This window comes from Cheilinus undulatus, linkage group 5, assembly GCF_018320785.1.
Source record: "Cheilinus undulatus linkage group 5, ASM1832078v1, whole genome shotgun sequence".
Lineage (NCBI taxonomy): Eukaryota > Metazoa > Chordata > Actinopteri > Labriformes > Labridae > Cheilinus > Cheilinus undulatus.
Window position 1 is genome coordinate 44,500,422 of NC_054869.1, and position 14,824 is coordinate 44,515,245.

Consider the following 14,824-nt stretch of genomic DNA (forward strand, 5'->3'; position numbering starts at 1 on the left):
TGGGATCACTGTGGCATCATAGTAAAAGAGATAACTTCCTTTATATTTAGATTCAAGATATGGACCCTGACCCTTCAAGTTTGATGACATGGAGTAGGGGAGGCACAAATTATCTATTTCTGACTGGTGTGATGCATTAATCTAATTTCTGGTGCCAAATGCTGGTATTTTAGTAAAACAACAACAACAAAAAACAAAAACAAAAACAGATGTTCCTGCCAGTTTTACTCGTCACATTACTACCTAATGACTCCTGTAAAACAGAAGTTGATTGGTTGATTGGTAAACAAAGACAATGACAGCAGGATATTGCCAGACATTGGTGGAGCATGTTAGGGGTGAAACTGATCATATAGCAATTAATAAACATATTCTCATAATTGATGTATGTGTAAATGTTGATCCATCAGTGTTAGTCGAACTCTGTAAAGGGTCCATCTAAGCTTTGCTCACTAGATTTCAAATCTGGGGGGATGTGTGGGCTAAATTTCCCATAATGCCAATGGGCAGAGTGTTAAGATGTGTTCATATGTGTTCAGTTGTATTTGGATGTTGCATCTTGTACAGTGATTCCTGCTGGAATTCCTTTGGTCATGTTTCTGGTAGATTGTTGTTGTTTTTGATGTGAGACACATTTGCACTATGAGCAAAGTTATCCACTTAGTTAAGACTTCCCGCCGATGACATCAGATGCACCTAAAGCAGTGATTCTCAACTGATTTAGCATCAGGACCCTCAGAACCTACTCAATGACAAATGACAATCCAAATTTCTTAAATTTTTCAATTACAAGCACTATTTTAAATGAAAATTGTTCCGTTTAGAAATTAGTTTGAACAAAAAAATGCAACGGAACAATGAGATGCGACATATCCTTCAAAATAAAAGCACATCATAGACTTTTTGCCACATATTTTGTTTCAACGCACACATCTGCGACCCTCTGAAAATGTTTTCCTGACTTACCAGTTGAGAACCAAGGTTCTCAAGGACACACAGAGCTTATTTTTAATCAGTATGCATAAACTGGCTATGGGGTTGAGTCTGCTGTATTCTTGCCATAAGAGACCCACCTTACCAAGATTTTCAAGAGTGACTGCAGCTCTGTCATATTTTGACATTTTCAAACGTGTAGTTTAACTAAAATGTAACTGCAGTGTAGACCAGTATCGACACTTTTGAAGTGTTAATGTAACTCTAAAGAGTTTAACTAACACAATAATTTGCTGTGAATTTTACTTTATTATAGGGATGGGACTTTACCTGAACAACCTGATTGGAGATCTATTCTCGTTGTCATTGCCAATATGGAAAGATCATATTTTACTGTGCAATTCCTGAGTAGCTACTCAGTACTCAAAGTAAACTTGAAATGAAATCCTTTATGCTTTTACTTGAGTACATGTATAAACCAGTACTTTTACTTTTATTTAAGGTGAATTAAATCAAAGTAACTGTACTTTTACACAAGTACAATAGCCGTGTACCTTTTCTGCCTTTGATTGTAGTGCATCGTGTTGTATCATATTTAATTCTATCCTGTCCTAACCATCATGTCTTATATTTTATCCTTATCGTATTAAGACATATCCTATTGTATCCTATCGTATTGTAATGTTTCCCATATATTGTATTCTTTTTTCTGTTGTATCATAACATCCTTAAGCATCCTATCAGTTCCTATCTCATTATATTGTTTACTATTTTATTGTTTTCTATTGTATTGTTTTCTACTGTATCATATCAGTTTTGACTGTATCATGACATTTTCTTTTTGAAAGTTTTCTATTGTATAGTTTTGTTTGCTAACCTATCGTATCGTTTCGTGTGTTATAGTTTTATTGCATTGTAGTGCATTGTATCACATTGAATTGTATCATACCGTACCATATCGTATCGTATTGTATCATTTGAAGTCGTATTTTTTCCTACTGTGTCGTGCTAATTTCTACCGTATTTTGATTTTTTCTGTAGATTGATATTATTTCATATCCTGTCATTCTATCCAGTTGTATTGTGGCGTATCATTTTGTGTCTTGTTGTATCATGTCATGTCGTATTGTATTGTGTCGTGTCTTATTGTGTTGTATGGTATCGTGTTGTGTCATATCATGTTGTATCGTACTGTATTGTGTCGTATTGTATTGTGTCGTGTCTAGTCATAATGTATCGCATCACATCGTGTCGTATTGTATCGTGCTGTGTCATGTCATATTGTACCTTGCCTTTTTGTATCGTATAATATTGTATCGTGTTGTCGGTTCGCGTCGTGTCGAATCGTATCGTGTTATATTGTATCGTATGATGTGTTGTTTCGTATCATTTTGTAACTTGGTGTGAGTTGACCTGCATTCCCACCTCTAGTATCAAAAGGATCCCTGTTTCCAGTAATCCCATCAGAGGAGCTATGACGGCTGTTTGGAGCCTGCTGTTTTGTTGGGTTACATCCTCCCTGCCTCTCTCAGCTCTGCCCCTCAGGAGGGTGCATGTAAACACCATGACACATTTGTTATTATCAAATCATTCCCCTCGCTCCTCTGTGAACGTGAGCGGAATGGGAAGTGTTAGTCTGACACGACTATTCCAAGAAAGGCAAATATTTTGCTCCTGCTCTGTCAGCTGCAGTCAGAAAACTAACATATTTGTGTGAGAAAGATTAAGAGCTCTGTATTTGGACTTAGGCTGCAAAAAATGTAGCATATAGAGAAGCCTCTGCTTGCCCCATATCTCATGCATTTGTCATTTCTTTGGTCCCCTTTGGTTTCATTCTCTTTCCCATGTTCCTGTACATTCTTGGACTCACAGTAATGACAGCTATGATCTATGTCCAGCTGTTTTGATGGTGACCGCTGGGATTGTGGCATGTTGACGTCATGGACAGTGACTGTGAGGTGGTTGGCTGAAGGAAACAATACAGAGCACGTCGCTGGAGGAGCCAAAGTGTCACCTCGGAGCGCAGGCAGAATGAGAGCAGAGAAAAACAAAAAGATTTTAAGTCTGGAAGGAAAATTGGTGGGTTGAGTGTTTAAATGCCAGTGAATGTGAAGGTGGGTACAAGAGTCTGGGAGAAGATGTGGTGGAAGAGAGGATTAGAGAAATGGGACGATAAGAGAGAGAGAGAAAGAGAGGGGGATTAAAGCTTGGAAAAATAGATGGTGCCAGAGGGAAGTGTGAGAGGATCAATTTGGAGACATTCTGCAAAGAGACACAGTGCTGTCACTGAATGGGCTGTCTCGCTCTCACATCTCTCGCCTCGTTTTGCACCCACCCACTCCCACGTGTGCCCAATCGCCCTCCCACGCTCCCCCCACAAAACGCCATACAAGGACCATAGGAATACATCATGCTCAGCCCGTCACCAGGTTATTGGTGGACTCAAAGACCCGCATGTTTCTAGGCGCATGTTGAGAACAGAGGCAGCCGTCATCTCATGGCCTCCATCTCTTCAAGGTCATGTGAATAATTATGAGGGAGCGACGCTGTTTCTCCCCAAGCGCAGGACCTCTGCCTCTTTTCTGACCAACAACATTTAAGGACGTCTTTTCAACCATTTGCAGAAAAAAACGGCCAAACGTCAGCCTTGGTTTGACTTTATAGTGATCCCTCACACTCATGGAAAGCAACAAAATTTTTTGGTCCTTTCTCACGTGTTTCACTTCTACAACTGCTGACTGATGTATCTGGGTCGAGCAGCCACAGCATTTCGCCCAAATCAGCTTTTTTACAGCTTGGATGTTTTCACAAGCAGAAGATGATGCCCCAGTATTTGAAATTTAACATCTGAGAGATCAGTCCTTGCTTTTCTATTATTGTGATACAAAAACACAGATAGAAAACTTGGAAAACTTTGTCTTATTTTTTTTTAGTTTCCATAATAAATCTAGTAATATTATAGACTGCACAAAGCATGGATAGAATCCAAGTGAAATCACCCATTGGTTTCTTAACAGGCATTATGCAGCTCAACTCCTACTAGTCTTTGATCAGTCCAGTTAAAAGGTGGAGTTAAAGTGTTCCTGCTTATCTTCGAAGGTCTTATCTTCCATTTTTAAATATAAGGTCATCAGATTTATTTGAATGTCTTATTTTCCTTGGGTCTAAATGCATGCCTCCCCTGGCTTATTACACGTACTGTGGCAAAAGTAAAAAGAGGGGGTCTTGGGGTCCTCTCCAGGAAAATTTGAGCATCCAACAATTCATTTCCTGCAGTCTGGGGAGTATTTAAGCAAATGCGAATGTGAATATGTGATTACACCCCCCCAAAAACTTGAGTCGAAACAAACAAACAAAAAAAAAGATTTCTGTTCCAGATAGTCCATTTTAGGCATTTGGATACCATGTGACAGCACTTTAGTACATGCGTCCATAAGCCTTAATAGATAGATAGGCCTTTATTGTCATTGACACACAGCACAGTACAAGTACAGGTACAGTACATCAGTGATGACCTGATGTACTGTAACTCACTTGCCCGCCTCTTCTGCAGACATCATCCTTTCCTTGGCTTTCTTACCGTGGCTTAGTATTTCTACTGTGTGGAGTGAGACTGCTGGCAATAAGACTGATTGGGGTTGAATTAGCCACAAAGAGTGCCTCTTTAGCAGCTTTTCTCCTTTTTGAGTTGACAAATGTCTAGAAGACAGTCATTGACACCCTTCACAAGGAGGGTAAGCCACAGAAGGTTGCTGCTGAAAGGACAGGCTGTTCTCAGAGGCTGTATCAAAGCATATTCATGGAAAGTTGACTGGAAAGGAAAAGTGTAGTAAGAAAAGGTTCACAAGCAACAGAGATGAGCTCAGCCTTCAGAGAACTGACATAAAAATCAGATTCAAGAACTAGGGGAGGTTCACAAGGAGTGGACTGGGGGAAGACAGTTGATCAAGAGCAACCACACACAGATGGGTCCAGGAAATGGATCACCGGTGTTGTGTTCTTTGTCAAGCCACTTCTGAACCACAGATATCATCAGCATCTTACCTGGGCTAAGGAGAAAAATAACTGGACAGTTGCTTAGTTGTCAAAAGTCCTCTTTTCAGATGAAAGTAATTTTTTTCATTTAATTTGGAAATCAACAACCCAGAGGCTGGAGGAAGATCTGAGAGGCACAGAATCCTTCAGCACTTGAAATCCAGTGTTTGCAGATTCCACAGTCAGTGATGGTCATCTGCTGCTGTTGGTCCTTTATGTTGGTGCTTTATCAAGCCTGGAGTCCAGAGTCTAAGCTTCCAGTCATCTACCAGGAGATTTTAGAGACATTCATGCTTCCATCTGCTCAGAGGCTTTATGGAGACACCCATTCATCCCATCCATTTTCTATACCACTTGGATACAGCTTGTATCCAAGCGGTATAGCTGTTAGATTGATATTATTCCGTTGCTATTTGGGCAATTGTGCTCTTCTTTCTTTGCCATCATGTTGCTTCTCTCCAGATAAACTTTGTTGTTATGGCTCTCATAGCTCCTCACTGGAGACAGCCAGGGTTGGGGGCATTATGCTTTTGGGTTGACTGTCTGCCCATAAGTCCATCCATGCAGGCAATTCTTGTACTCTTGATATCTCAGAAATGCTGTGAGGGATTTTCTTCAAATGCCCTCTCTGACTCAGGGATGAACTGGTTAGATTTGAAGGTCACTGCGACCTCAAATGTTGTGCACTCAATAACTAATAATACATTAACTTACTTAGCACAGACCTTTACTTGGACTTGAGGATAAACCAAAAAGATTTTGGAGGTCAAATGTCACTGCAGCCTTACATATTGTGAGGTCACAGTGATCTTCTACCATATTTCAGCCTCTTAGGTTTTATACATTCGTGAATTCACATGAAACTTTAGTCTGTATCTTATTACTTCTGACTGATGTAAACATAGACAAATAACAGAAAACCAGCAATAGTTACCAAGGTTGCAGAGGCATATAACTGTCTCCCAAGAGTTGTAGTAAGTTACTTATTAAATATTATTATATTACTCATAATTGTTTGAAATGAAGCAGCAGTTATAATTAAAATTCTGCATGTATTTTGCATCCAAATTTAAAACCTAAATACGTAATCTGGGTTTACAGCAGCTTTGATTGCGTTTGGGTTTTTTTTGTAACCAGCAGAAGAAGTCAAAGCAGATTTTTATTTAAACTTTATCTTGATCAGCAGCTTTTATTGGCTCAAATTCCACCTTTTTTACCTGTCCTCTTACTCTGCTCTCTGTGCCTGTGTGATCTCTGCAGCTCCCTCGCTCTCTGCTGTTGTTTGTTTCCATTCTGTTGACTTTTGCTGCTGTGGATCGTGCAGCGGTTCTTCATGTTAGTGCGTGGCAGGTGCTCTGAGCTGATATGAACTGACTGAGCGTCTCGCTGCTTACTGGAGGACTGGCAGGCGACTCAGACATGAACTGTGTCCAGTACCTTTTTCTACTCCTCTAAATAGGGCTGTGACGATGCTGGAATTCTAAACTTTATGCTGATAGAAAAATTAAACGATAACGAGAGCACAGCAATGACAGTACAAGATCTGGGCAGTAGGGCTGGTGTATATCTTTCCCATCATGAAAAGCTTTCTGCGTAGCTCTTTCCTCTTGTTTTGATAAGGAAAGGTCCAGTTCTGACAAAACCACCGCTGTGGCTACGTCCAAGCTAATCACTCCACTTGCAGCCATTGTATTCAACCACTCACAGTACAACTAACCACCATCCCATAACGATGACAAACTCACGCAGGTTGGCAGAAGAGCCTTTTTTTCCTACAGCAGTCATGTTGTGGCAGCCATTAGAATCGATTAGTACAACACAACCCCGCTCATAACTACCGCCTTGTTCTCCTCAAATGACGCCAATCGAGTTGAACAGTGTGCTGTTTGGCGCAAACGATGTGGATTGGAGCTTTTCAAGATGGGTTTGCCTGATAACAGACATGGAGTCCGGCAAATCCATCTGCTTTGTAAGGTTGCATTTTCCTGTTTCTGTGATTAATGTGTATTTAAGTCTGTCAGTAATCACCACTAGAAGACAGAGAACTGAGTGTGTCTCCTCCTGCTTGCTCGTAGGCTACAGGTGGAGCTGCTGCTGTCACTTCACCAGTATGATGCTTCAGGCAGACACTAAGTTACATAAGGCCAATCCTAGTTGAGTTGATTCCCTCTATAAACGGCGACCTGTCCAGGTGCCCGCTAATAAACGGTCTGTTCATAGCACGGATGTGCCAATTGTTTGTTTAACAGCTTGAATGTGTGCTCTGCAGTCACAGCACCTCAACTATGTAAGCATTTGTTTAACCATCAGGTGCACTCATGGGTCTGCTCCTGTCAGCTAAAGGTGACTTTAAATGTCATTAGAAATGTTGGATGACATTGGAGGTAATGATGGCAAATCTATTTTTAAAGTTCATGAAGAAACAAGTCACTCTGTCCGCCTGCGATTCTCTTTTATCCTCACCCTACATGTCTGTGTGTAGGAGTTGCTGTCAGACGGCTGCACGGTGTGATTTTCAAAATCTAAAATTGAGATTAAGATCCAATGAGAGAAAAATGTTTAATTGTTTATATAAATATTATAAATGCACATTGAAGGCACTTCTTTTTTCTGGTTTTATTTACTTTTTGAATAAGAAGTCACAACATTTTTTGCAGAGGAAAACTGTCACAATGTCTGTTTTTCCAATACCCTTCAGTCCTACTGTGCAGCCAGTACTAGGTCATTCATTTTTTTTGATCACATAAAATTGCAGGCAAACTCCTGCACACTCTCTAGAACTTTTGCATCTCTATTGGATGCCAAAAAGACTCGAAAGGTGTCCACATTTTCTAACCTTTGAATTTGTATGGACCGTCTGTAGTTTAGAGAAAGTTTCAGTGCTTTTTGATATTGAAAATAACAGAGATTGTATCTTTTTTAAATCAAAAAGTGTCCTAGTGATAAATTTGTTGACAGCTTTGGATCTAAAATCGAATCACCAAAAGTTCTGGGAGATGGGACAGTCATACAGCTGGAGAAGACTTTTTTATGTCCCTGCCTGCTCTGTTGTTGTCGTGTTTTTGCATTTTACACCGTACAACTTCTAACATTTTGTAGTGTGTGGTCTTAAATGTCAGACACGCTGTTTTATTCATCTCTTTTCAAGGCAGGTAATTGAACAGTCACGACGGTGGGAGTCTGACTCACTCAGTTGTCCTGTTGGGTCATTCGGGTCTCATGACTCATCAGCAGCTGTGACTGACAGTCTTTGTAAAGAAGACTGTGTTTTCTGTCCATTGTTTCACACTACATATGAACGCTATGACGCTATAGCGTCAGAGCGTGCGCTTGATTATGACGTCACATTATTGGCCATACAGATCGGCGTAAATTTTTATTATCGGCCATACTGATAATTAACTTTTAAAGTTATTATCGGCTGATACCGATGTACTGCTGATATTGTGCATCCTATGCCTTTTAGTATTGTGTATTCAAATGCACTGTATGTAAATTCTGCCACCAGGGGGCTCTAAATCAAAACAATAACAGAGGATGACATTTACCTCTAATTCCCACATACACTGGCTGATCTGCGATCTGCCGGCATACTATTCCTGGGTGAACTCACAGTTCCCTTGTGAGCTTGTTCCCCTCTTGTCTCAAGCTGATCATTGCTGCGCGGGGGTATGTCGCATTGCTGTAGACGCACTTCCACTGTGCAAGGTTTCTCTTCTTTGGTCAGAGCAAAACCACGGTGCTGCTGGCACAGTGCAGCCAGAATATATGGAAATTATGCATTAGGTAAGTGAGGTGTCATGGGAATGATACCCTTCTACTGCATTCCCAACCCCTGATAAAAATGAACTTTAAGTGGATCATGATTGAGGTGAATGCAGGAAGCATTTGCGACAGAGTGCAGTGGATTGCAGAAAAAAGACTTATACTAAAAGAAAATCAGAAGGAATACAGAATAAAGAATTGTGCCAGAAAAGTAGGACAGTACAAGCTGGTTATTTTGGGGACACTTTCCAACTTTCATTGTGGAAATGCAAAGAAATGCTGTGCTATACTGCACCTGAACACACCATAGAGTTTAGTCTTTTAACAACTTTCTTTTAACAAAGAAGTTTCCTTGCAATTTTTCTGTTTAAAGAAACACCAAATATTTGGTGCCTCTGACTTCTGTTTTGTTGCAGTGTTGTGGAAAAATGAAGTCACATGTTTGAAATCTCTTTATATCAAAGATTAAAAAATCTGGTGCACAGACAATCCTGAACATGATTCCCTCTGTATAATTTGAAGCTGAATGGCAAGATTGTCTTCATCTTTAGTTATGTAGAATACTCTGGATGAGATCAATCCCTAAAATACAAACCTAAACCACCTAATTGCTCATATAAAATGTCTTATTTCTGCTTTTTTTTGTCACAGAGTCATTAAGAAATGGACCAAGATAATTCTAACCAAAGCCAGACACAAGAAAAGAACCCAAACAAAGCAGCAGAGGCTCCAGCTCCACCATCAGACCCAGCAGCTCCAGCCTCTGGTCCCACCTCCAGCCAACCTGCAGCTCCCGGCAGGCCTCGAAGGCCTCAGAGAAGCGCCAGAGTCGAGGGCTCTGTTGACGTCTCTGAACCCAAACTAGAGCCTCAAAGTGAGCCTCAAACCGAACCCATTCCTGAGATCAATGAGGAGCAGTGCACTCCTGATGGCTCTGTGCCAAGCCGTCCCAAACCCTCTCGTCCTGCTGCAGGAGAGCGCACTGGACCTGGTATCAAGGCCGGCCCTAAAGGCCACCATCCAGTCAGGGCTGCCTCAGTCCCACACCCAGTTGCCAGCAGGCCCGTGGCCCCTCACCTGAACCCTCATGCACAAAGAGCGCTCTCTGTGGCAGGTACAGCTGACACTCAGGCCCAGACTGTGGAAGACTTCAGGCAAGTTTCCTCATCTTTGTGTGTTTGTATTTCACCCGTCATGTCTCAGCATGTCTCATGCTTTACTTTTCAATCCCAGGCAGCTGAGAAACACAAGCATGGCACACACAGAACTTTATTTACATCTCAGGAAAACATGAATACAATCAACATGTTGCCAAAGTGAGGGTTTTTTTTTTTTTTTGCAAAACATTGGTAATATTTCAAAGGGCTGCCAGTGTCTAACACTGACTTACATCTTTTTTGTTACTTTTTTGTTAAACCAGGTATCAAAACTAGTATTTTTTTCCTGTAATCTGTATAATTTCAAGTTTGAAATTCTGGTATCCTGACAACCCCACAAGAGTCTGGGTTCTAAACTGGGCTGCCAGGAACAATGTCTTGTCCTCCATTCAAAATATTATAATATTATATTAATATAATTTATGGGCACATTATGAAACATGAAATATGACAAACAAGACCCTGAACTGTTGAACTGCAGAAATCCTACATTGAGCAAGAATGGAACAGCAATCCACTTTCATAATAAAACTTACTGTCCAGTTCCCACATTCTTAAAAAAAGTAAAAAATTGGTGCAGTAAAGCACTAAACATTCCCCTCGTCCAGTTTTATGTGTTGTCTTTGTGCTATTTTCTATTAAATTTGGGGTTTTAGTGTTTGAAAATATCTACTGTATTTTTTAATTTACATTCTACATAGCCTACCAGCTTTTTAAGAAGCAAGAAGTACCCTCATTCCCAAAGTCTGGGTCTTGACTCATGAGTGAGTTGCTGGAGATATTTTTGGGGGGCACTAAGTGAGTTCCAAGAATTTCTTCCCTATAATATTTATTATTACAGTAAAGCCACATGGAGGAATGCCACCCTATCACACTCGCTCTCTTTGCCATAGTAAGACACAAAACAAGACTCTACCAGCCACTGGATGGTGGTAGAGTTAAAGTCACTGTCATTGGTGCTTAGCTACTAAAAAGACATACATTGTTCCAGGCCAGACAGCTCCTGAAGGCCCCTGGGGCCCAGCATGCAAAGAAAGCCGAGGTGATGGAGGCGAAGTGGTCCCATGCAGAATCGTAAAACAGAAAGTCAAGACCACAGTCCAGAATTAATGCAAGCCAAGCTAGCACCAACCCTTAATATATAAAATGGCTATAATAAGGATCATCAGCAGCCACAAGTAACTAAATTTAAGTGTACTCACAGTCAACTTAAATTTTTAAGTTATCACACATTATCACAAATCAACACAATACATGACAATATTATGTTAAGGTGCTAATTGAATGTTTATTCTCAATATGAACATTTACAAAAGACATAAGACATAGTTACTGCTTCAATAGTGACTGGTTGAGTAAAAAATATAAATGCCAGACCTGAATGCAGCAAAATGTTATAGCACACAAAACTTTTATTTATTGATTTACTTACTTATTATTATTAGTCTATTATACCATTAGTGTACTTTCTCCCCCTGTCACAGCTTTGTTGCTTCATCCTGATATCTGGCCGGTCAGGTCCATGCTCTTTAATTCAAAGTTTCCTCCAATGTCCTCCTCTCAAAAGACCTTATCCTTAAACACTCATCTGAGTTTTTTTTAATGCATTTGCTGACTATCTTCCTAGCATCTCTCCATGAGCTAAACAACGAACACAGGCGCAATTTCGGGCAGAAAGCCAGAAATGTACCGCGACAGTGCATGACTTACTCTGCGTCTCTCAAATAACGGAGCGTATTTGTTTGCTGCCACCTGTTGGTGTCTGGTGAGTGGTTAGTGGTAATCCCTTCAGGGGCGTCTGCGTGTTGTGCCAACAGAGCTCCTATGTCTTGTACTGAAGAGGGGCGAATGCACACGCGCAGCTTTTAACAGCAGTCAATGGAAGGCTGTGGGCTCAGGAGCTCAGTGCCTCAGGAAGGAAATGAGTGAACAGGAAGTAAAGCACACACGTAGAATGTTTGTGATCTACTGATTTATTGCACATTACACATTTTAATCTCTTAACTCATTGAGTGCCAGCCCTTTTATAAAATGGGAAGTGCCTTGTGCCAGCGTTTTTGGCCATTTTGAGTCATCTTTCAAGACCCACAGAATATTTTGTACTATGATTCTGAAAACACCAAATAGCTCAAATGAAAGAAGAAACTCTCTATTTCATCATGGAAAAAAACGTTTGTTTGTAGCTTGTTCCGTTCTTGATTTATCTTAAGTTGTATAGAGGCTAGTTTCACACTTTTTTTCTAGAAAGCTGAGAAAAATGCATTTTTGTGAAAGAGAGTCTGTCAAGCAAAGCAGTAATTTGAATGTTATAATTTTGCCTTCAATGACATAAAAGACATCTGAAAATTGTATTACAAATGTTATTTTATTGTAAAATAAATAACAATGCTTCCAGTTACTGCTAGTCCAGTCACTGCAGTTCCAGTCACACTCTGGAACTGGACGGCCTCCACAGGACCTCCCTATACACCCACGTCCTCTCCTGCTTGTCGCTGTATGCATCCAGCTGGCGAGAGGCTGCCTTATTTCTCCGACGCACGGGGGGAACCTTGCGGCATTCTTTAGCCTCTTTGCCGACCGAGGCAGATCAATAAAAGCGCCGATCCCTGGATTCGCTGTCGTTAAGTTCAGTGTCGGTTTCAGTGAGTAAGCGATTTCTCAGGTAAAAGTTTAAAGTTTCTTCCAGCATCTAAGTTAGAACTTTTAGCTTAGATTACCTCCGTAACAATCGCTCTGCTCTTTGACCCCAGGGTGTCCACTTCTGACATTTGATCTACTGTCACTTCCGACTGTAGTGTTCTGACTACGTATCCCAGAAGCCCTAAAATTACTCACAGGGAGCTTGAGAGCGCCCCCTTGTGCCAGCCGCCAAAAAAACACTTTGACATATATATACGTCAATGGCACTCAAGCGTTGGTTTTTAAATGACGTATATATACGTCAATGGTACTCAATGATTTAATAAATAATATTTATACAGCGCATGATAGAGTTTATCTTAATTCATGTAAATGTATTGATATTTAAAGCAAATGTTTAAAATATCTATTCAATGATCTTCTTCTTTGATCTTGTCTTTGTGGAGAGACTGATGGGGGTGGCACCCTAGTGCCCCCTATTGACCAGCTGCCACTGGTAAAAAACTCAGCCATAGATATTGGCAGAAATTTTGATATCCGCCGATACCGATATCGGGTAATAATATCATGCATCCCTGGAAAACAGAGTTGTGATGCTTTTGTCAAAAAAAAAAAAAAAAAAAAAAACTTACATTATTGTGAGTTACAAACTATATGATGGTGTAGAAACAACATTTAAGTGGTCAGACACATTTATCTATGCAAAGTTGACCTGCCTAATCGTTATAGATGAAGTGATTTTGAATTTGGTCAGGATAGCTTGTATCTCCTAAAAAGTGGGTCACCAGAAAAAACGTTTGGGAAACACTACTTAAAAAACTGCTCTGATCCATTTTCAGAGGCTCAGACACTCAGACATGTCCCTGCTTGTAGAGCGACACATCCTCTGTTTAAAATCCTGTGAAGTTTTTGTCTTTCTTTCCCACTGGATGTTCCCTCGTTAGAGTGGGTGTGTCTTTAACCTTTCCCACATTCAGTAGGCTGTGAAGAACTCTGCACTTAACCCAATGTCAGATTCATGTGAATAAAAAAGGAAATGCAGTGTTGTCCAAATTGTTATCAGCACCTGATAAAAGATTAAAGTCTGATGTTAGCTGAGAAAAAACAAAATGTTCAATTAGATAACATATAGACAATCGTTTGTTGGTTTTTCCATCCAGTGTCTCTGAGGAGACTCTGTCAGAATAGAAGTTCAGTGATAAAGTTCCCAGCACAGTGAGCTTGCTGCTTTTTATAGAACATTCTTGATATTGTCTCGGGAGTTGAACTTCAAGTGCTCAGGAATGACTGTGACATCTGCACTCCAATGACCCTGAAGTGTCCAGTATGCTGCGCTACTGTCCCACTTTAGCCAGAGAACAGCTGCCTTCATTCACACATTTAACCTTTTAGTCAAGTGTTTCCTTGTGGATACAGTAAGGACATTAAGTACAGGTGGAAAGAAGGAAGAATTATGATTTGATGAGCAGATTTTAATTTTCATTCTTTTTATTTTCTTAAGTTCTGTTCTTTTCAAGGTTATTTCACTTGAACAACTTGGACAGGTCACTATGTCTATCAAAGATAGGACCGCTTAAGTATGGCAGCCTCTGTACCAATCATCAACACGGGTGGTTGAACAATAGAGCCAGTGGGGAAGTGCAGGAACTGCAGATTCTTGATTGTCCACCTAAGGCTGTCTGCAGAAACACTGGAAGTCAAATTGATACCTGTGTTAAAATGGCCCCCCTTCACAGTAGAGATAAGCATGTCTACAGGCTGGTTCAAAAAACAAGTTTGGTCAGAATTGGACTCAGAACACCCCTCTAGTGACCAAAAGGCTGACGTCACTCAGGCCTCATCCATTATTTTCTGCAGCCTGTGCTCTGTACAAGGAGAGGGATAGATGACCTTACTCTACTCCCAGCCAATGGCGTCTAGGTCTTGTCCACACGGAGACAACGTTATATTTCTGTTTCGTTTTGAAAAAGTTTTCCGTAAATACAGGATCATTTCAGGAAATGTCCGCAAGCACAGAACCACTGAAAAAGAGTTAAATATATGCTAAGCCTGTACGTGGCGCTGTATTGCTGCACCAAATGCACCAAAAGAGAGAAGAAGATTACAGAAAACTGACACAGACTTTTTCTAGTTGCCCTCCTGGTTGTTCTCTGCCTTGGATTTAAGAACATCTGGTGTATGCTGTTCGCGATCTGGTAGCCACCAAAAAAGCCATAATAAGCTCAATAGCCTCTGCAGCATGAACATACCCCACAATCACTGAATTAAAAAAAAATCAGGGACCTGCTGATGTG

The 14,824-nt window shown here is 40.5% G+C and overlaps 1 protein-coding gene across 1 annotated transcript in view; it reads left to right on the forward strand.

Annotated features, from left to right (window-relative positions):
* The window catches only part of inpp5jb (inositol polyphosphate-5-phosphatase Jb), a 51,083-nt gene that overhangs the window by 6,155 nt on the left and 30,104 nt on the right, over positions 1 to 14,824 (forward strand). The window contains exon 2 of the mRNA XM_041787679.1: positions 9,385 to 9,887. Within this exon, the coding sequence (XP_041643613.1) occupies positions 9,397 to 9,887 (491 nt within the window). The 5' untranslated portion in view covers positions 9,385 to 9,396. The remainder of the gene's footprint in view (positions 1 to 9,384; positions 9,888 to 14,824) is intronic.